At 48.9% G+C, this 23,468-nt stretch overlaps 1 protein-coding gene across 4 annotated transcripts in view; it reads right to left on the minus strand.

The window, feature by feature from the left end:
• TNFRSF11A (TNF receptor superfamily member 11a) overlaps nt 1-23,468 on the minus strand; it is a 49,525-nt gene that overhangs the window by 24,148 nt on the left and 1,909 nt on the right. For 3 of the 4 annotated variants that reach the window (XM_059139116.1, XM_059139115.1, XM_059139119.1), the window contains 2 exons: nt 4,484-4,565; nt 2,986-3,111 (listed from right to left, as the gene is read on the minus strand). In XM_059139116.1, coding sequence (XP_058995099.1) covers nt 2,986-3,111; nt 4,484-4,565 — 208 coding nt within the window. Of the gene's footprint in view, nt 1-2,985; nt 3,112-4,483; nt 4,566-11,157; nt 11,461-23,468 lie in introns of those variants that run through there. The other variant, XM_059139117.1, reaches the window with a different exon arrangement.

Consider the following 23,468-nt stretch of genomic DNA (forward strand, 5'->3'; position numbering starts at 1 on the left):
ATGTGCATACTCTCAGCTGTGGTCAAACAAGGTCACACTCTGCCTTCTCACTATAGCTCTTAGACTGGAAGTAAGCTTCCTTTTTGTGGTCTACTTAGTGCTCCATTTTGGGCATTTCTGTGCTTTTTGTTAGTGATTCCACGCTCACAATGGCCCACAGTCACAATGCTCAAGTGCTGTATGTTGTTTCCAGGACCAAGAAGGCTGTGATGTGTCTCATGAGCAAAATACATGTTAGATAAACTTTGTTCAGGCATGAGTTACAGCACTGTCGGTTCTAAGTTCAATGTTAATGAATCAAAGTATTTGCTAAGGTATTTTTAAACAGAAACACACATAAAACAAGTTTATATGTGGATCAGTTCACAAAAATGTGACCAGAGGCTCATAGGAACCTAACCCTGTATTACGCTTAGGAGCAATGGTTTAGTATTTGCTAGTTCAGAACACTGACATTATTCTATGACTAACAAGAATCAACCTGCACTCACACACAAACACACACACAATGAAACACAATAATACTATTTGAAACAGACCTTCCACCTCTACAGGACCCTATCGCTCCTGGATTGTTCCATAACCCATGGACTTAGACTCCTGAGTACTTATAGGAGTCTGTTATGGAGTGATGTTTGTGTCCCCTCAGAACTCATGTTGAAATCCTAACCCCCAGTGATGGTCCTAGGAGGTGCAGCCTTTGGGAGGTGGTAAGGCCATGAGGTTGGAGGGCACACGAGTGGGATTTGTACCTGTACCAAAGAGACAGTAAAGAGCTTGCTTCCTCCCTCTCTGTTCTCCATCATCTGGAGACACAGCAAGAAAATAGTGTCTTGAAATCCTAACACAGGTTCCCACCAAGAACCCAACCATGCTGGCACCCTGTCCCCCACGTCCAGCCTCCCAAACCATGAGAAATAAATGTTTGTTGTTTCAGCCCCTCAGTCTGTGCTGTTCTATTATAGAAGCTTGAACGGACTAGGACAGAGCTCCAAGGGACAGATAAACAGGCAAACCAGAACCCTGTCTCCTTTGCTGTCTCAGGTTACCGCCAGCAGGGAAGGGACGTTTTCTATTCCCATTCCTTTCAGACCAGAGCGTGGCAAACCTGGAGAAATCTTCCTGTGTCCCTCCTGGGTCTATCCTGCGAGGCCCAGGTCACTGGTGCAGCACGGAGGCCACTCTGCCTAAACATGTGCTTAACACCCAGAACAGACAGTCACTTCTTTGGAAAATTCTAGTCCCATGGCCCCACTTAGTTGTGAGTGAATGCAAGCCTGTGTGGTGGTGAACAATTCTGACATGTTTTTAAATATCTTAATGTACCAGGTTTGGGGCTTTAATCAACTTTGGCAGTAGACAGAATGAATCTTTATTTCCAGGAGACAGCAGTGAGTCAAGGTCATTACTAAGCAGTGGGAAGAAAAAAGATTTGATCAGATGCTTCTGCTCAGTGGAGTTTCCATGTTACTTTCTGTGGCCAAAATCTGCCAGCTGTCTCTAACCCACTAGAAAGTTATGATGTTTTAAAAAATTACTTCACTCCTAGTTCTGTCCTCTGAAAAGAACCTATAAACAAGGATCAGTCCGGTAGCAGTGAACCTCCCTAGCACCCAGACTGAGGTTGCTAAATAAGATGTTCTGCAGGAAGCAATCACGAATTCTTAAGGAAATGACTGATTCAAGGTTTGAGGCAGGGAATGTCCAGGATGAACCTGGAAGCAAGGAAAACTCTTAGGGTCACCTGGGGTCATATCAAAGACTGGGCTGGGGGCTGGGGGGTCCCTGGAAGAGGTGAGACAATCCAAGCATCCATACACCTAGGAACTGTAATAGATTAAAACACCTCAAATATGTCTGAATGGCTGAGTTTATCATAGTCATATAAATCCTTTGGAGAAAGCACAGAGATCAAATTATGATTTGGAAAGTGGTAAATAAAGCTATAAGCATTCATTCTGCCTTTCCCATATAGATTGTACTTCAGGGAGATGGATATTGCTTAGGAAAGCTTCCCTTCATAAAGTATCCAGCCATTCATGAAGGAGGAATGATAGAAGGTCATCTACCTACAGCTCTTCATGAAAATGGGTCTAGGCCATGATGGTCAACAGCTGCTCGTATCACAAGAAGAGAGATAAACAGTTTCTATACGACCCTGATGTAACTAGATTATGCCAACTGTGACACGGTTTTGCAAAAAAATAAAAAAATAAAAATAAATAAATAAAAACTACAAACCAGCTTCTGACCAGCCTTCTAGATCCAACAACCACTCATAGGAAATACAGGAGACAGAAAAATACATTAAATGACACCAAGGAGTGCAACCAGCAGAAATCAGACTGTGACCTACAGGATTCCTGTAACCCACAGGACTGACAATGTGGTCTCTCTAACAGAGTAAAATGAAAAAGAAAAAAAAAGAGGGAAAGGTACCTCTAGGTTAAGGGACATATTTGATTCTGATTCCTACAATTAAATTATAATTTTAAAAAATTTGGAGTAGAAAACAAACAAACAAAAAACTATAGGACCCCTGTAAGATCAAACTGTAGAGTTAGGAAGACACTTAAGGTTCAGGAAAAAGTCTTGAGAGATCTGGCTTTGAGTTCAGCTCCTAATTTGTTGACCTTGGAAAAGTAACCGAACTTCTCCTGGTCTCCCATTCTCCCTCTTTAAAATGGGATAACTGTGGTTACTTGGTGGGGTTTCTGTGGAAATTAAATAACAACATACACAGAAACATTGTGGCAAGATTTTATCAACTGTAACACGTGTGCTCTGTGATTACACTGAGACACAATTATATTCCAGAAAGAAGGTTCTCAATGAAGAATGTTAATACAATGCTTCTGGGATCTGAAGCACTTACCTCTGGGGGTCCACGGTCAAAGACTTCTTCCTATACCCTCCAAAAGAGAGAGCACTATTGTATCTAAAAATAGCACTTCCCCACACTCCCTGCTGACATGACTGACTCACCTGTGTCACAAACTTTATGCAGCAGACACTTATCTTCCTCATTCCAGGTGTCTAAGTATTCATCTGGGCCACAGGGCAAGCATACACTTTCCGAGGTAGTAGTGCATTTAGAAGACATGTACTTTCCTTCAATTAGAAGAAAAAAAATGCACGAATGAAAAATACCCCCCTAAAATAACAACAGAAATACAGCAATTTACCAGACCATTTAAATGACTGTGATCCTAGGAAGTCCCCTAACACAGTCTGGTACACAGAATAGAGACATGTATCAGTGATGGGCTCCTCAGGCTGCCCAGCTGGCTAAAACAACCTCCCCGAGAGGTGCCTGGGTGGCTCAGTTGGTTAAACGTCTGCCTCTGGCTCAGGTCACGCTCCTGGGGTCCTGGGATCAAGCCCCACCTTGGGCTCCCTGCTCAGCGGGGAGTCTGCTTCTCCTTCTCCCTCTGCCCCTCCCCCTCTTTGTGCTCTCTTGGTCAAATAAATAAAATCTGTTATAAAAATAATCTCCGCTAGGTTGGTTGTGTCTATATGGTCACAGCCACATTTTAGTTCATCTCAGTAAAAGATCACCCTTCCCACCACACACCTCTGCTGACCAAGGAAAAGATGATGGTCTTCAAACGTGCCTATAAAATTTTGAGGGGCTCCCTGGGGGCTAAGCAAGAATTTCATTGTACCCCTGTGCTCCCATCTTCAAGATCCCCTCTACTGCCAATTTGAAGTGTTAACTTCCTGTGTCCTACATCTACCATGGGCCCTCAATTAACAGAATGACCAGAGTAACACACACATGCACACGCGCATGCGCACCCCCCCCACACACACACACTCACACACACTCACACACGCATGCTCCCACAATCACTGGGTCTTGGTTCTACATATCCGAGAAATATTTATAGCTTGAATAGCTAAAGGATCCTGATGTCCGGATGTAATTAACCACCGCTTCTAGAACAATGAGTGAGTAAGGAAGAAACTGCGGACTCGGGACTTCACTGAGGCCGTAGAAACACTTGGCCTCATTCTGGCAGAGCAGCTGTGGGGGGAGGTGAGCAGTTCTGCCTCTCAACAGGGGTGTGAGGAGAAGATATAACAGGGTTTAGGCAATTTGCAGCAGCAACAATTCCAGTATGGTTATTCCCCCCAAGAAATTTTTGTGTAAAATACTTTTAAATAAGAGGTGCATTTTATATGTTGAAAGTTCGAATTGCAAAGTGCTAAAATATATAAAATATAACCATGCTTTCTCAAGAAATAGTGTTTTGGAAAACCATATTCCAGTATAAATTAAGTACTAGGTTCTACAACTGCTTTTAAGGGATTTTATCTATCGAAAGGTTTTTGTCTTCAGAGGGACACATTATTCCCTGCCACTATCCAATTGCTTTTTCTTAAGCTGGCAGCATTGAAATTATCCCTTGAATTTAAAAGATAAAATCAAAGCCCCCATCCACTTCTGAGGAACAAGGAAAGAGGGCTCAGAAATACACACCAGGCTCACACTTGTTACAGCATCGTCCAAAATGCTCATAATGCCTCTCACGGGCACACGGAGGGGTGATCTGAAAAGTCACCTGAAAAAAAAATGGACATCAGACAGAGAGTTTGCACAAGTCCCTTCTGGATAAAATAAAAAATGAATCACTGAATTCCATTTCTGAAAAGCATAAGAAAATACAATAAAGTCTTGAAACTGCTCTATGTGATATTACCTCCCCCCAAAATGTCACTTTCCTGCACTAGACCACTCCCCACTAAGAACGTATAAAGCCAACTGATACTGGCTTAAAAATCCATTAAAGCATTTAAAAATATTCTGGCTACAGGGCGCCTGGGTGGCTCAGTTGGTTACGTGTTCGACTCTTGGTTTCTGCTCAGATCCTGCCTAATCTCAGGGTCCTGGGATCGAGCTGGCAGTCTGCTCGGTGCTCAGCGAGGAGTCTGCTGGAGGAGCCTCTCCCTCCCCCCTCTACCCCTTCCGCAGCCCAGGCTCTCCCTCTCTTTCTCTCTCTCTAAAATAAATAAGTCTTTTAAAAAATATCTGGTAATATGATGGATTATAGTCACAAATTTGGTCACAAGACTGTAGGAGAACATAAGGAAGACCCTTACTATAGCTATCATATACCAGGGATGTCAAATTTGGTCTTACACACTTCCTCTGATTTTTAATACTGCTTACCTTTTAAAAATTTAAACCTGCTGAGAATGTCTTAAAGCAGGACAGCAGGATGTCATAGGAACCCTGAGGGGTTGGAGCCCGGAGCCTGGCTGAAGGAGTCCTCACCGCCTGCTGGCTGAGGGACCCCCTGACAAGCTGCTTAAGCTTTTTGAGCCTCTGTATAAGTCTAGTACAAACAGAATTTCCAAATCTGCCCATCTAGGTAAAGCAAAACAAAACAAAACAAAAAGCCAAGTCCCCTACCGTCACTCAGATTCTTATCACTTTGTCACAGAAAAGCTCTTCTCTGCATCAGCTTTCTCGGAGTGAGAGAAACAACAACAGTGCTGTGGACAGGCGGTCACGTTGGACACTGAGCCGGGCAACCACCCAGCAGGGGGTCTGACTGAACAGACACGAGGTGCCGCAGACCAAGGACCAAGATCCCTCCTGGGTCTTAGGGATCCTGAGTTACAAGCCTTGCCCTCAAGGGGCTTACACATGCCAGGGGACTTACGTCCCTCTGCCCCTACCCAGGGGCAGACAGGCCCCGGCCTCAGCAAGAGAAGGTCAGGGAGGGTGTCCTAAAGGCCGTGATAGGTGAGCTCTGTCTTACAGGATACGGAGAAATCAGCCAGAGGAGGGAAAAGCAACCGGCAGGGGAAGGAGAGGCAAGGAAGACCACTTAAAATGGTGTGAATAGGGGACGCCAGGATGGCTCAGTGGGTTAAACGTCTGCCTTCAGCTCAGGTCATGATCCCGGGGTCCTGGGATCAGGCTCCTTGCTTGGTGGGGAGCCTGCTTCTCTCTCTCCCTCTGCCTGCTGGTGCCCTCTCTCTGTCTCTGTCAAATAAATAAATAAAATATTTTTTTTAAATGGTGTGAACAGGTCAGACAGAGCCACTGAGGCCTGCCGTGGCACGTGGGGTGGGGGTGGCACCGGAGGCCCATCAGCAGAGTGGTGGGAGCCCAGACAGAGCTCACAGAGGGCTCGCCCGACGGACTGGACTGAAGGTGTAGAAATCACAGAGCTTAGAAGCAGCCATGCAGCCCCAGAAGACCTCAGTTCTGAAGAGAGCCCCACACCCAGAAAGCCCAAGGCCAGCGGAGTGGGCTCTGGGGGACACAGCCAATGTGGACCTGTCTGACCGCACGCTGGACCGGCAAGGGCTTATGGAGGGAGGTGGGGAGGGGCAGGGACCATTCTGAGGTCAACGACAAGGTCAATGGGCTCACAGAGCCCGTTGCGCCGGAAAGGCTGTAGGTGGGCCAGGTCGGCCGGCGCTCCCCGTGGGCACGGGCTCCCGAGTTAGGGGCTCCGCGCCGCAGCCGTGGCACAAGGGCTGAACGACGAAACCAGCAAGAAGGACCGCACAGAAACCACCCCTCCTTCCCCTTCTCTGTCCCTTCCCGTGTTTAGAGGCAGCCGCAACTCAGTGGGCAGCCCTGGTGCGTCTCGCACAGCAACGGGCATGGAGGAGAGACGGGCCCAAGCAACACGGAAAAGCTGGAGGCAGCCCGTGCGAATCCTGCCCCATTGGCCTGGGCTGAGCCGACCGGCGTGTGAGCGCTCCCGCGCCCTACGACAGAGGCTGATCAAGGTTATCAATTGCTTCTGCCCCGTCCGCAAGCTGCAACAGTCTCTGTGAGATAAACTCGGGCTTTACGGTACACACAGAGAGGTTCTTTTTAGGGGAATTTGGTGAGAGGGCTACCCTGTGACGCTGTCACAAGCCTGCTGGCGCTGCCCTGGGCTCCACAGCACGGTCCGGCGTGCACCATCGGATGTGAGCAGGTGGACGGCTTGTCCGCCCGTCCGGGAGCGTGGCCGGGATCCACTCAGCCCGCTGTCTAACCCGGGGCCTTATACCTCCTGGCAAGAAGGGGGAGGTGTACGGATTCCAGAGGTGAGCAGGTGTCGTAGCTCTAAAACTGAGTTTCAAACTGACCCTTCGATTCCATTCCTCACTCCTAAGCTCACTGTGACTCTATACCTGGACGTGTCTTCTTTTTTAAAAATCAATAGATAACTCACATAAAATGCACCATTTGAGAGGGTACACGCCAGTGGTTTTTAGTATATTCACAGGGCCGCGCAAATACCACTGCCATATAATTCTAGAACATTTGTATCACCCCCAAAACAACATAGCTGCTTGATAGAGCTCTAGGGTTATGGATCTTTTCAGAAGCAGCAGCCGTTCTGCTTCTGGAAAACTTGCAGTGGTGAGGCAGAAAATTAATTGGAGGTAGAGCTTAAACAGAATGTCATTTTGTTCTTAGGCACATTCTGTACTTTGCAGTGTGGCTTCAGACCTTCACAATGGCAACACAAATACAACGCAACAGGCTACATACACATATACGTAAAGAACTATGGTTTGGGGGTTAACAGAAAGAATCGAACCATTTTCTTGAGGATGGCTGCACATTCAGGAGAAGGCAAGTCATGCCTTTGTCTTCCTTCCCCTTCGCGGCCGGCTCTCTACCAACTTTCCTTCCGTCCTTTTCCAGAGACGCAGCTCCTGGCTGAAGCCTCCCACTAGAGGACCTCGCAGCTCCCCCGACCCAGTGCCGTCTGTCGCGGTGGCCTCCCTGTGCTAGTCTCACCCTGAGCTGTGCTCCGCTCCCAGGAACAGGCTCCGGGCTGCTCTCTGAACCACAGTACCTGTGCTTGTAATGATTAGGAAATCCAAATCTCTGATTTGCTGGCCTGCTGCTGGTCCCCTGGAGACTTGCCTCGTCTCGCAGAGCTGCAGGCCAGACTGAGTCTACCTGTCTGCCTCCCAGCTTCCAAGTCCCCGAGGCCTGCCTGCTAGGGTTTGGTTTCTGGTTAGCCTGCGCTAGATCTCCTTCCTGCACTGCAGCTCCTCTATGCCAGCCTCCTTCTGCCTGGATGCCTTGCCAGGTACATCCTCTGAATGGCATGTTTCAGTGGGCATGAATGGACGCCCGCCAGCCCCTCCCAGTCCCATCCTTTCTTTTGCCTACAGAGTTGGGTTCCGATGTCTCCCATCTCACCAGGCCCCTGGAGACCCTGCTGGTCGTCAAGCCTTCCCTTCCAACTGCTCAGAACTGGAGCCGGAGGCCACCCTCCAAGACCAAGCTCTCTGTTGTGAGGTGGTAGCTATTATGATCCATAGCAACGGTAGAAGGGCAGTAAATTGATAAATTACTGCTCCAGCGTTACAGAACCGTACTCCCCCGGAGAATAGGGGAACTCAGCCTAAGGCTGCAGTTAATGGGGTGATTTCTTGGTCTACCTACAGTCTTCTTGTTTGCTCAAGACCCAGCAGCAGAAGGCCTTTGGAAACTGAATTGAGATACACAACCTTCTAGTTATCCGGATCTTTTTTTCCAGTTGTCCTTTAAGTTTGACTTGTTTCCTTCTAAAGCAATAGAGCTTTTGAACCATTGTTGTCTTCATTAAACAAATAAAGTGGAACCACTTTTTTTAAATTTCTAGTTATTAGGGGTGCCAGGGTGGCTCAGTCGGTTGAGCGTCAAGACTCTTAGTTCCTGCTCAGGTCGCGAGCACAGGGTCATGACCTCAGGATCGTGATCTCAGGTTCATGAGTTCCAGCCCCGTGTCCAGCTCCACACTCAGTACTGAGTCTGCCGGAGTCCGCCTTGCTCTCCCTCTGCCCCTCTCCTCGCGCAGGCGCTTTCATTCTCTCTCGCTCAAATAATAAACAAACAAATGTCTAGTTACTAAAGACTACAGTCATGTGATGTAAAATCCAAAAGTAACCACAGGCTTAGAGGGAAGTCTCCCCGTGACTCTTCTCCCGACCACTTCTCCCAGTAGGACCAGTGCGACCGTTCCCCTGTGCGTCCCAGGCAGGTGTAGGGGAGAAGTGACCTGGGATCCACCGGGGAAACGATTCTACGAAACAGCTGATCTGGAGGTCAGCCTGGTGCAAGTCTGTTCACAGCCCTTGTGTTTGGTGAATAATACAACAGTACTTGGACTTCTTAGTGGGAGTAAGAAAAACCAGCTATGTATCGACAGGGTCCTACTATAGTTCTTTTTTTTTTTTAAAGATTTATTTATTTATTTATTTGACAGAAAGAGAAATCACAAGTAGGTAGTGAGGCAGGCAGAGAGAGGGCGGAAGCAGGCTCCCAGCTGAGCAGAGAGCCTGATGCAGGACTTGATCCCAGGACCCTGAGATCATGACCTGAGCCGAAGGCAGAGGTTTAACCCACTAAGCCACGCAGGCACCTGCTTACTACAGTTCTTAATAAACTACTAACACAATGTCTGGCCCACAGTTTATGTCAACTAACCTTTTTCTCTGCTACACCTCCCCTGAATGAATAAGGAACACGAGAGTCTGTTTATGGCAAATAGGCTTTCTGTTGCCCACCCACCCGCATACATTCCTTGGAAAGTCCTTAAAAAAGGAGCTAAAATGGCAAGATGTGACACTTAATTGATTTGCCTTCTGTTGCTTTACTTTTTTGTATGTTTTGTGTCGCGCGCATATTTTTTTTTGAGGCGTACAGGCTGCTGTTTATTCTGACAGATGGCAGACTTGTCTGGAAGAAGCATGTCCACAGTTGGTACAAAGACTTTGGGGGGAAGGGGGAAGATAATAAATTGTAAATCAGGTTTCTCTGTATAAAGCTGCGTGGATTTATTTCCCAATGCAAAGACACATAGGATCCAATTCTGAAAAAAAAGGAAACTGAAGAAACACAACCTCTCTACCAGTGGAGTGACAGAGACCCGTGGGTCTGTATCTAGATCCTGTAGAGAAGGTTGACTTAAATACTTATTTTTTGTGCTGTTAAGCAACCCAACTGTAGTGAAAGTCATCACAGAAACTAAAATTATTTTCTGGCTCTACTGAAGACTCATGCTGACATCTGACAGAGCAGAAAGAAGCTTGGCCCCTTCTGTCAGATCAAGGGGAAAAAGAACTCAACCCAGAAAAACAAATGAGGGATTTTCCATAGATTTCATTCTATAAAATATCATCTGTGACTCTATTTGAGAAATTTGGCTATAATTTAAGTAAAGATGGTATCAGATTTCTGAATGTTGCAGAACTGAGAGATGTGGTTTTTGTTAAGAGAGAAACTATGAAATGTGAAACTAACACCTCACTTAATAGTCCCACGGCCCTTGAGAAAAAGCGTCCTTAAACAAAGTCACCATTGAAACTGTTCCTGCTCAGAGCGGAGTACCGGGGACCAGGGAGCTATGTCCCTCCGAATACCAAGACAGCTGGTGTACGAGCATGGTCTCACGCCAGGAAACTGTCCCTGAAGACTTTGTTTCTAGAAACAAGTAAGTGACAAACAAGAGATAACAGCGATAAAGACGACTGTACAGATCAGAGCAACCTAGCAAACGCTGCCGCCGCTGGAGCATTTCCTTGAGCGACGACTTCTCTCCTCTGGCTGTGGAGGCAGGCCAGAGAGGTCCTCCCCTCACAGCTGTCTCAGAGGTCAGCACCCTCCCCACGGAGATGCTCTGAGGAACCCTGAGGTTACTCCTTTCTTAGTTCCTCTCCTCCAGGAGTCTCCCGATGCTCTTCTCTATCGGTCCTCGACCACGGCACAGTCATCCGTGTACTGATAAAAAGAAAGCATCCTCCCCTCATGCTTCTTGGTTAAAAGTTCATAACCAGAAGTGGAAATGACACAGGAATCATTTGTAGCTCAGAGGTCCAGTAAGAGAGAAAAAAGAAAAAAAGAAAGAAAAATGAAATATTAACTAAAATAAAGTCTGACCTGCCAGCATGCAGGAATTCAGCAGAACAGAGGGAAGGGCCGGGGGGACACGGGAAGAGGGGAGCATGGGACCGGGAGGAAGGGCCTGGCCCGGCCGCCGCATGGTTAGGGCAGTGGGCTCCAGCGTCCTCCCACCAGTGCCCAGAACGGAGCTTCCTGTTTGGCTGGGATAGTAGGAGCTTGACATCGCTTCCGCAAAACTGGCCACCTTTCTACAACCTGAGGACAAGGGGGAGGGCCATTCTAAGCCTTAGTCTTCTCACCTGTAAAATGGGGCTAATCATCGCACGCCTCCCGCCGCCGTGAGATCACATGTGATCATCCATGCACACGAGGCAGCAGTACTCAGAAAAAGGAAGGCTCCGCTTCCCCCCGTTGAAGCTGAGATGTCTCTACTAACTTGTGGAAGAACGAGCGAGGTAACCAACCGCCTTCTTCGCTCAGCACAACGGCCATGCCTGGGCCAGCGGCCAGTGATGGGGGCGCTGGATTCCACCACGCCTACCTGGGCAGGGCTGGTAAGCATCCGTCACTTAGAGCAGATCATTCCCTGAGGAGGTAAAGGGAAGACTGTAACCAGGAAAGGGGAAGAGGAGGGACCTGCAGGAGACTCTGAAGACCTGGCAGTTTCCCTGGGCGTACCAAGGTGAGGGAATGGGGTGGGGGGGAAGGGGTGGGGTTTAGTGTTTTTTTGTTTTTTTGTTTTTTAAGATTTTATGTATTTATTTGAAAGAGAGAGAGCAAGAGAGAGCATGAGCAGGGGTGGGGCAATGGGGGTGGGCAGAAAAGGCAGACTCCCTGCTAAGCAGGGAGCCCGATGCCAGGCTCGATCCCAGGACTCCGGGATCATGACCTGAGCCCATGAAGCCACTTAACCGACTGAGTCATGCAGGCGCCCAGGGGGAAAAAAAATGCCCTTTTTAAAAGCATATTTGATTTCACATAAAGAAGTGTTTTCTCATAGGATTGAAATCGTGACAAGTGGTCAGACTCATCTCAGTGGTTTTCTGTCTGGGGGGGGTTCAGTCTGTGACACGGGGTGCACTTGGATGAGGGCAGAGACAGTTTACTCAGGGCGGCTGCTGATAAAGTGGCTGCTAGATTTTATCTGCCAGGGATTTCTGTTAACTAGGACATAACTGAGTTATGACCAAATGCCTTCTACACATTTTCATTTAAATGAACTGACAGAAGTTCAGGCTTGGAGATTTACAGAGTATCAGCCTTATTTTCCTTTTGTACAACAAAAGCTTCAGGTTCCACACTTCAGAACAACGTTACACAGGCATCTAGGAAGACAGTAGCTTATAAAGGCACAAAGAGAAGAAAGGGGCAGCTTTTGGGGACCCCCCTCCATACACGCCAACAGATCACCTAGCATACTGCCCTGACCTGGGAGATATTGAGCTATGGGACCACTGAACACTTGGAGACACCCTTGAACCAGCCAGGAACTGGCTCAAGTCAGAACAGAAGTGGGTACAGAGAATCAGAGGGTCTGAACAGAAAATGCCCTGAGTATTTAAAATATAATTCATTTCACAGAAATATAGTTTATACACAACTCTTGGGGGAAAATATCTGCTAAAATTGAGGCTCAAGTTTTCTGTAATTAACATGAAAAGATGAGTCTACTGTGTTTGATTGTGAAGAACATTATGACTGTCACAGATACTCTGCTAATTGACCTGCTATTAAAGGATCTGGAACAGGGGACACCTGGGTGGCTCAGTCAGTTAAGCATCTGCCTTCAGCTCGGGCCATGATCCTGGGGTCCTGGGACAGAGCCCCATGTCGGGCTCCCTGCTCAGCGGGGGGCATGCTTCTCCCTCCCCCTCTGCCATCCCACCCCCCCCCCATGCCGCTCTTGCTCTCTCTCTCTCAAATAAATAAATAAAATCTTGAAAAGATCTGGAACATCCTACGATGCATTTTATGAATATGTTTCCAGTAACAAAGAGGATGTAAAACTCAGACTCGAAGGATATTCATCACAGCTGGTCAACTCCCACTGTCTCACTGAAAATAACAAATATGAATCAACCCCCTCCCCACACAGAGACCACACTCCATGATGCGGTTGTGATTCATTTACTCACTGTGCAAGTAACAGAGTAAGGCCAGTCACTCCTTTGCCTGTCATTTGCTGTGCTTATGACCAGAAAACAATCCTGCCCTAGCCTAGGGTTTAATACTAGAAGGCAGTGATCACTTCGAAAGCTCTGCTATCATCAGACCCTCAAAGGTGTCTTTACTGAGCCCTCATACTTGGGCAAGGGATTGGCTGGGTGCGGGACTGAAGAAATCAGCCCATCCCTGGCCTCTCAAAGTGCTTAGCACCGGACACAGGCACAGACAGACGGACAACTGTAATAGAGACCCACGAAACAGAGCAAGAGCTGCTCTGCATGGACTGGAAAGATCCAAGTACACCGAGTGTCTGCATTTGACCGGCCCTGGACACGGGCAGGGAAGGAGAGAGAGCCTCCAGGACTGGGAAGAGATCACAGAGGGAGGCGCACTAACCCCAGAGGGCAGGGGTGAGGGGGGCAGGGCTGAGGGGTGCAGGCAGAGCAGGGAGAAGTGAAGGCAGGTGCTTGGGCAGGTAGGCAGAGGAGGAAGCAGGGGGAGCCCTGGGGAGAAGGAGTGTCCTTGCTTAGCGTCCACGGTAGAACACAGAGGACGGGCTAACCCAGAACGCAGTCTGGGTCCGCGAAGTGATGTGACGAGCCTGGGAAAGGAAGTGCGGGTCAGATGACATTGGTAGAGACCCGGATAAAGGAAGGGAAGAAGCCAAGTTCACAGCAAGTGTCAAGAGAAGGAGGATTGTCTGTGGGCATAAGGAGCATTTGCAGAACTCCAAGAAGTGCGCAGGGCTGGGTCAGGAAGAGCATCAGGGCCCCAGGGCCCTGTGCGGTGAGGGGAGGGCGGTCCAGGAAGTCACACAACTCATTACATAATCACCCTGATCTCGAGGGAACGTGCCCTCGCAGCGCTGGGACTGGGTGGCACTGACGGCCGGCTCCCTGCCAAGGGTGACGGACACCGTCAAGGCTTAAATAATCAGGGCTGGGATGACAACATCTGCCATCAGAGGTGAACTTTTTAAAATTTTTAACTGTGGGAAGGTGCACATGATGCAAAATGTGTTATCTTAGTCATTTCAGATTTCTTTCTTTTTATTTGAGAGAGAGCGAGCACACGTGGACACAGCGGGAGGGCGGAGGGAGAGAGACTCTGAAGCAGACCCCCCCCCCCCCGAGCGTGGACCCCCTGCCCTGCCCCCACCGTGGGGCTCGAGTCCACAACCCTGAGATCACAACCTGAGCTAAAATCAAGAGTCAGACGCTCAACTGACTGAGCCACCCAGGCGTTCCCCATGAATTTACTCTCTTAACCACTTTGCTGTAAGATTTTTTAGGAATAGATATTAGGCACAGAAAAAAAAAAAATCTGACTTAGGTCAAGTGTGAAGCAAAAAAAAAAAAAAAAAAACAACAAACCACCCCAAAAACGTACACTAACTTACGGCCTATTCAGCGTCTTGACATACTGGCCATTTCGACTGAGCAAGCATTCGGTGAGTGACTTCATCAGCATCTTGGAAGGCGTGTGTGGCCCCATCAGCATCGCCCCCCCCCCCCCAACCTGGGTTCCAGGTGTGCTCTTGAAGGAAAACCAGGAGCACGGTGGCTGCACTCACTCTCTCCTCCCTCAGAAAGGGGCCCGTCAAAGCTCTATTGATTTCTGCTCAGCCCTCTTCCGTGCTTTCCTCACAATACAGTCATTATCTCTGTTCCTTGAAAAGAAAACATACGGCCCCAGGGAAAATGAAGAAATAACCTTGCATTTCAAAACTCCAATTGCAAGTGTCTTTGTCTCCCAGACAGATAAAAAGAGGGAAACAAGTTGGCAGCTGTGGGCTCCTTGAAAGGAAAGTGCAAGGACCCTTTGTTTCCTAAACACAGTAATTAGGAAGGCTTTGACTTGTCCTTGTATTATCAACCGAGAGGCTCCAGTGAATTCCCCTTTCTTCTCCCCGCGCCTGCCTTTTCCTTCCCTTTCCTTTCTTTTTTCTTTCATTTCTTTTTCTTTTCTTCCTTTCTCTCTTTCTTTCTTTCTTTCTCTCAACATCCTGATTTTTTTGAAGCTTGCATTCATTTGAGATGAGAGCTACTTTTCCGTTGTGCCCACCGCTAAAGTCAAGGACCCCTGTGCTTCCAAGAGCGCGCTGGCCTTCATTCTGGGGATGCACCGAGCTACTAAGACCACGAGCCCCTGAAGTGGCCAGAGAAGGGACTAGCTGGTCCCTGGCCCTCAGAGTGAAGTCCAGCGCTTCTCAGACGTGCACAGAATTACCCAGAAATCGGATGATTTCAATAGGTCTGGGGCAGGCCCTGAGATCCTGCATTTCTAACAGGCTCCCGGTTCTGCGGCAGCTGGTCTCTGTGTGGCAAGGTCAGAGATCATGTTAAAGACCAAGATCCAGAACTTTCTCATATCCCCAAACACCACACAGTCATCTCCATCCATATAATGGATATTGAGAACCACCTCCCACTACTGGATACAGACGCCATTTATCTTGAGTGGACGTGAAGGAAGAGTCGGCCCTTACAACACACGGCCCTTACGACACACCGCCTGTGTACCAGGCACTATGCTGGAGGCTTTCCTTTCTCTCACTTCCTGCGTCCTGAAAGAAGAGAGAGTAACCGGCTAAAACAATTAGGGGTACAGCAAAGGCCCGTAGCAAAAGCTCAGATTCTTGTTGAACTGACGAATCGTTTTTCCTGAAGGACCACTGTGAGCTCCTAACTTCCCTTTCCAGAAGACACAATCGTTTTCTCCTAGCTCTGGATTAAACTCACACTTCCAAGCATGGGCTTAGAAGAGTTCCACCAATTTGGGGCAAATTGAGAGCCACCCTGAGGGAAGGCGGTTGCAAAACTGAGCTTAGAAATCTCTTCCTGGCCTCAAATTCTCCTTTCTAATAGGGATAGGAGAACATAGATCTGCCCAACCAGCACACAACACAGCTGGCCCGGCCTCAGGCCCGGGAATGGGTGCCCCTGGCCCTTTTCCTGAAGTCCCTCTGCATTCCTGGGGCAGGCAGAACGAGCGGCCTGTTGCTCACCCCTTCTGCACCGACCGGCCTGCGAGGGCCGCTCTGCACCCTTAGGATAACAACCAGTCAGCAGTACATTCTGATCCTTTGCCCGTTTGCAATTTGACGTATATATAGGACCTTAAGGGCCTGGTCACCCGGAACCAACTGAGCCATGGAACTCGTCTGAACTCATCTGAACTCATCGGAAGGGGGCAATGTTTTGTTTTAAAGATTTTACTTATTTATTTGAGAGACAGAGAGAGATCACAAGTAGGCAGAGAGCAGGCAGAGAGTGGGAGGGAGAAACAGGCTTCCCACTTAGCAGAGAGCCCAATGCGGGGCTCAATCCCAGTACCCTGAGATCCTGACCTGAACCGAAGGCAGAGGCTTTAACCCACTGAGCCACCTAGGAGCCCCGTGGTGGGCAATGTTTTATGATTTCATTTAAAAATTTTTAAACCTTGGAGCCATTAGAAATTAAGGGTTAACTTTTAAGACAGATTTCAGGTATGCTCCCACTGAACTCAGCTGTCCCTGTGACTGGTCCTCCATAGCCAGAGGTCTGGGGTCTGTGTCCAAGTTTCTTGCTACTGGGTGTGGATAATACAAACCCCACTGGGGACTCCTCCTCTCACGCCAAGGGAAAGCTCAAGACGTGATGGTGACCAGAGGCTAGGTATGTTCTGACTCTCCTGTTTGGAGCTTTTCTCTTACTACTTAGGGCAGTGACTTCTACAACACTAAAAGATGGCCGTTCGGAATAGGAAGGATTCAGAAGCATGCTGCTGTAGAGACATCAAAATCGGAGTCAGGTCATTTGGGCCAAGAGAGGTGTCCCCAGATCCACTGTGGTTATAGTAATGCTAAGCCATAGAGAACCTTTAGAAAGATAATAGAGCTACATTTCACCTGTCTCCCCTCCCCTACCTCATTGGCACAGAACGGGGCAGGTGGCAAGACAGGGACACACTCAGGACGACGGTGAGCGATAGTCTGGTGTCTTCCCGGTGGGTGGAACACAGAGAAGTCAGAGATATCTCTGCACCAGGAAGTGGCAGGGGTGATTCAATCTGTCACATTTCTTTTCCACCTGAGTCAGGGGTCAACTGGCCAGGGACCCTGGACTGGGTACTCAGGGCACTGGTTGAAACTTGACCTGCGTCAAGTCACAGCGTTTTTCTTTTTGCATAACAACAGTTAACAGAAGAAAGCTCTCATGAGGGAGCAGCCTGGCTATGGTATTTCCAAAGACACCGGAAAGCTTGCTTTGGTCCCCGCACTCCTGGAGGGTCTTGCTCAGGTCTTCAGCGGGTTGTGCAGTCGGCTGCGTGAGCGCTTTCCCTGAGCGGGGGAAGGCCCTGCCTCTGGAGGGGCCCTTAGGAGTTCCAGCTCCGCCACTTACAGGCTGTGCGACCCGGGGCTCCCTGGGCCTCCCTCTCCCCCTGTCCTGTCCAAGTGAGGATTAGAGTGAATGCACCAAGCACAGCCTGGCACCCAGAAGGGAGCCAACAGATGGCAGGTGTTTTTAATATAACTGATCCTACAATGTTAACGTCGAGCTGGCTCAGAATCTTTTTAGGGAATCCCAGGGTTTCCAGCAGGGGTTCTCAAGCTTACTGGCGCCTCAGAATCCCCTGGAGAGATTGTTTGACCCTGCCTCCAGAAGTTCTGATGCAGTGACATGGGGTAGGGCCTGGGAATGCGCATGTCTAACAAGCTCCCAGGTGGTGGGGATGCCGGACCCAGGGACCACACTGTCCACGGGGTCGCATCTCAGCTCCTGAGGCTCGTCCACACAGCCCTTCACGACGAGTCAGCCCACACTCCCTCCACTGCCACGTCGGCCTGACCCTTTCCTGGTCTCTCTGGCCAGCCCTGGACTCCAGACATCAGGACTGGACTCAGCTTTGCCCTGTCTCCCGTGCCCCTTCCCCTGCTGCCTGCCCTCAGAGACACCCCTACCCTCCAGGACCAGGTCAGGAACTACGTGCTCAGTTCTCCAGTCATCCCTCCGCCCTGCCCCGTGCTCCTGGCCATCTACCGGGTTCCTCTTTTGTAGGGATTTAGACCCTCGGCATTGCAAGGAGTGTGGACTGTCCTGTCTCGTCTGCCTTCCCAGATGGGGAGCCTTCGGGTCAAGGGCATGTGGCAGAGGTCTGATGTTTTCCACGGGGTCTTCTGGCCTTCTGTTTGTATGTTTGTGATGTCTGTGAGTTTTTGCCACTAAGTAATAAATCAGGATCCACTGAATTGAAAGGAAAAAAAGCTGACAGAGAGGTTCAAGGAACCAGAATGAATAACTCTGGGCAGAGGGAAGTTGTGGGCAACAATCTTCAACAGTGGAAACATTAAAATAAAGAACATTGACCAACTGATCTTTACCCCCCTGAAAGAACAAATTTGAGGAAATGGGTCAAACTGTGACATATTCGATTTAGGTCTGCTATAGGGAAGTTCCTGATATAGGGAATTATGAACAGGGAGCTGGCTTAGCGAAGGCGGATGTGAAAAATCTCCAGTCTGCTCTAAGATGGAACAGATTCTCGATTACCGGGGAAGTTTTCGACATGATTCTGCTTTAATATCTTGGGTACAAAGTTGAGGGGAGGGAAGGGCCCTGTATACAGGTTTCTTTTAACTAGACAGGGGTTTGGCAAGTTGTTCGTGCTACTTAAAGATACACACTGTCAAGTTCACTGCTATCCGCATTGCAAAGAGTCACAAATATTTTTTTAAAAAATCAATACCTTGGGGAAGTGGTTGGTTTTCCAACTCAGGGGTGTCATGGGAACCCACGTGGGCCAAACCCTGCGCAGCCAGTAGGATTTATGCACCACCGCAGGCCTCCCTGCCCACTTGCCAGGTTTAACCATCACATTCACAAAAAGTTAAGAGAGTTTTTCTTCCTCATTTTTAATGGAAAGTCTTCAAATTTCTGGTGGCGGGAGGAAGTGGCCCTTGCACTCTCCACAGAGAACAGGAAATGTAATGAGTTATTATTATTCTGATAAACTGGAAGCATAGTTTTTGCAGTCGGTTCTTCCTTCCACTTTGAAACCTGGCAGCTTTCTGACTGTGCTGGTGCCCGCCGGGCCTCCGTGTCACCTGCTCGGCTAGATTTGGGGTGGTGGAGGCGAGGCAGAAGGGAGCTGGGTAGAGAGAAAGGGAAACGCTTCTCGTAGGCACCACAATCCACTGGGAAAATGTGTTGTTTCTAAGTGCAAAGGATTTGCTACGCCCTGGTTCCCAGGTAAATACGGTTTCTATTTAGGAGCAGGGGACATATTCGAGGCCAGTGCAGGAGGACCGCAGGTCAGGTCACACCTGCTTTAATGATGGACCCTCTGGGATCCTGGCCCCTTATCTCTCTCTTGCCTGAGTCTGAGAGTTTCAGATTCTGCCTACATCCTGAACTTCTGATTCAAAGGCACCTTTAAGTCAGGAAATGGCTCTAAATTCCAGAGCACACTAATTTCCCAAGGATCCCAGTGCCTTGGGGGCTCTCAGCTTGTTTACCTCGCTGGAGGGTGATGAACTTTGTCTCTCCACACAGTAAAATAATCCAAAGCAGCTGAAATTCAATGGCCTAAAATTCATTTCTTACTGGCTTAGGAAAAAAAAAAAAAATCCTTCTTGACTTGAACCTGGGACAGAAGTCTCCTTAATGAGCTGTGAGAAACACAGTTCAAATGGTCAGCTATTTTACTCTGACACCCATCACATCTTTTTTTTTTTTTTTTTTTTTTTTTTTTTTTTTTTTTTAAGTATTCAGTCCAACCACATCCTTTGCCCCTGTATTGTGGGCGCCTAGCACTGCTCGGCTAGCTTTGAAATCATTCCTGCACTTGGCTTCTCCTTTCTCTTGCCATTACACCGACCTGATTCCAGCCTTCACTGGCTCCCCCCAAACCAGGGCAGTGGCCTCCTTACTGCCCCCTGGACCCCCCCCCCACCCCCTTCCTTGTAACGCGCAAATCTGAGCATGACCCTCCCCAGCCCACAGAGCAGCCAGATAAAATCTGAACTATTTTGCTTGCACAGAAGTCTCTCCAGGGCTGGCTCTCTCTCCCTCTCCCCACATGTCCTTGGGAGTCCAGGAGCACGGTCCTTTTTAGAGTTCCCCGAAAACCCTGCACTGTCACGTCTCCTGGCATCAGCCGCCCGGGGTCCCCCAGCCCAAATGCTGCCCCCTTGTCCCTCCTTCTGGGCTTTAGATGTACAAGACTGGACCTTGAGGAAGAAGGAGCTCTTCTCTCAAGCAGGTTAAAGCACTCCTTGTCCCGGGTGCCCGCCGCACTTGGAAAATGCTCCCAGTAAGCAAGCCTCCTCCTCGAATCTCTGTGCGCAGGTTTAGCTGTGCGCCTCCTGGAGAGGGGGTGTGTGGGGGGTGGCTATGGCCCTGGTCTCTGTCTCCTCTGCCTGTTGCAGAGTGTCCCACACGCCGTAGTAAGTGCTCATTTTGTTGAAATACATGAACACAGATTCGGTGTCACTTCTCACTCTTGGGTCCCCTGTTCTCAATGCAGCAGCCCGCGGACATGAAAGGCTGGGAAGGGGCCAGGCAGAGGAGGGGGCCCAGGCGGCGAATGCAGACGTCAGGTTATCTGCACACATCCCTGAAGCATGTGCTTCCAACTGCTGACGGGTGTGTGTGTGTGTGTGTGTGTGTGTGTGTGTGTGCGCGCGTGTGCGCGCGCTGCTGTGAGAACGGCAGAGGCAGAGCCCCGCCGGCCGCCCGCCCTTGACTTCAGAGACAGCGGGGAAGCCTGCAGGGGCGCGGGCAGGTCGGTCTGGGTGGCAGGAAACAGACGGAGCGCGCCTCTCGGAATGAGGACAGAGATATGGGGCCGTGCGTAATCTCACTCGCCGCCCACTCTGGGCTCAACCTCAAAAGCTCACTGCGAACTTTAGACCGACCAAGTCTTTTGTTTTGCTGAAGCCCACTGTCTCACTCTTGGTTTCTCCCGACTCCGTGTTCTCCGCGCAAAAAACATGAAAGGAGTTTCTAGCAGTGGACCCTGCGGGAAGCCCACCCCACTGCAAGCACAAAGAGAAAGGCACTGACTTCTGCCGACCAGGTGGAGAGCCTGGCAGTGCCTGCTGCTGGGGGGCGGGGGACACTCACCTGCTGGGCAGAATGCTCCCCAGACCAGCTCTGGGTGCGCGGAGGTGGGGTCAGGTTGCCTTAGGCCCTGTGAGGGGTGCTTCCCTTGCGGGCTAGGGTCGGGATGCTGCTGGGAGACGGTGGACTGGCAGTCTGGGGAGGCCACCCGACTGGGCGGGCAGGTGCCCTTGGGAGTGAATCACCTGGAGAGCCAATGACCATCAGGGTGCAGACCCATATCAGCAAAAACAAACAAACAAACAAACAAACAAAAAAACCACAACCCAAAACCTAACCAAGACAAAACAAAAATGGCCTAGACAACAGACAAAACCTCTGGCACCTTAGACACACCATGTGGGAAAAACAATATTAGTTTTTCTCTGTACTTCAAAAATGGGAAAATACAACGGGGGAAATTTTAATACTGACATGGTGATAAAGTTCACGCAGCACCTTCTCAACACAACAGTCTCTGCAAAGGAGGCCCTGGTCTGGAACTCCCCTTTTCATGGCCTCATAAAGCACTGATTTATTGACCTTCAAAGATACACCTTTATTGTTTCAGTTTTCCTGGTGTAAGAATTTCTGGTAGATAACTGAAAAAGCAAGCTCATATTTCCTTATCAACACAGAGAATGTGTTTATATTACAGATCTGTCGTGGCGGGGGTGGAGGGGAGTAGTGGGAAGGAAGTAGCAAGCGAGGCATTTGAAATACTTTGTTATCAACAGAATGGACTAAAAGACCACCGATCTACACGTTTGTGGTTCTCCAAAGTATTAACCTATAGCCAAGTCTTCTCTCTAGGACAGGAGGGGGCAGGAGAACAGCGAGCAGGTGCCTCTCCAAAGCCTACAGCTCCCCTCTAGGGGATTTCCTCCGTGGGGTCTCCCCACAGGCTTTTCCAGGGCCCTGTGGCTTCTCTGTCTCTGATGACTCTACCTTACCACCTCAGCAAAGGCCATATGAAAGCTAGCTCAGAAACTGTAGGTGTTTAATGTCTTGGCTGTTGTGGGTCTTCCTGATTAAGCGCTTTGTAGTATTTATAAAGTCATTAAAAAAAAAAAAAGTGAGGTTTTGTTTTTGTTTTTGTTTTTGTTTTTTAAGATTCCTTTAAGCCTGAACCACTCACACCACTCTCTTGACTAGAAAGCTTCCTTTCCCCAACAGCCTCTTGGCTTCAGTCCCTCTCTGGCCCTTGATTCCCTGTCCATGCTGTAAAGACTACTCAGGAAAAACCCCTTCCTCCAGAAGTCCACCCTGATTGCTCTAGCTGTACTGGTTCCCTCCTGCTCTCCGCCCCCACGCTGCACTTCCTTGATCACATGCTGCCTTATTATTATTACAGGTTCATCCGTCTAGTCCTCTGACTAGACAGTGGCCTGTGAACGCTGTTGTCTCTGTCCTGTTTCTCATGAGCCTGGAGTCACAAGCCATAAACCTTTGTCGGCCTGGATCTCAATAGGTCTGCCCTTAGGTCTTAGATAACTGGGGACAAAAACCGGCTTCATCTAATCAGTGACCTTAGCGAAAACAGCAGCGAGCTTCTCTATTTTCTTACTTGGAATAAACAGCAGAACTACCAACATAAAAACATAAAGCGTTGTTGTCTGTGGGCAAACACTGAAAACAAATTCCCTCATAGATACAGGCACACAGAGGTTTTAAAAGGCAAAACTTGGGGTGCCTGGGTGGCTCAGTGGGTTAAAGCCTCTGCCTTCAGCTCAGGTCATGATCCCAGAGTCCTGGGATAGAGCCCCGCATCGGATTCTCTGCTCAGCGGGGAGCCTGCTTCCCCCTCTCTGCCTGCCTCTCTGCCTTCTTGTGATCTCTGTCAAATAAACAAATAAAATCTTTAAAAATAAATAAATAAAGGGCAAAACTTTCAGCCTTCCAGGGACATTTCTATCTATCTACCATAATGTCGATGAAACGAAATAGTTTCATTCAAAAAAAGTCGTAGATAAAGCACTTTCTAGAAGCCAGGTTTGCCAGCGATTTTATAGAAAGCAATATCCTTGCCTCTCACTCAGCGTTCTTCAAGCCGTGCCCAGGGTGTGGTGGCTAATGCCAGTGGACTGCCGAAGCCATTCCCTTTTTTGAACACGTAGAATAGGTTGGCCCAAGAAGCAGTCATGAAACACGCAGAGAGCCACACGCTGCGAGAACACACCACGTTACCATCTGTGGATCATAACCGCCACGGTTCCAGCACCTGGCTCCACCTTGCAGAACGGAAGGATTCCCACTGGCGACACTGGGCACAAACTCCTAGCATTCCATTGGAAATGTCGAAGTATCATTGGTTTCCTGTTTAGGGGTGATTCAAAACTGCACCGAATTCGAGTGGCCAAAAG

The sequence above is a fragment of the Mustela lutreola genome, chromosome 11 (assembly GCF_030435805.1).
Source record: "Mustela lutreola isolate mMusLut2 chromosome 11, mMusLut2.pri, whole genome shotgun sequence".
Classification (NCBI taxonomy): domain Eukaryota; kingdom Metazoa; phylum Chordata; class Mammalia; order Carnivora; family Mustelidae; genus Mustela; species Mustela lutreola.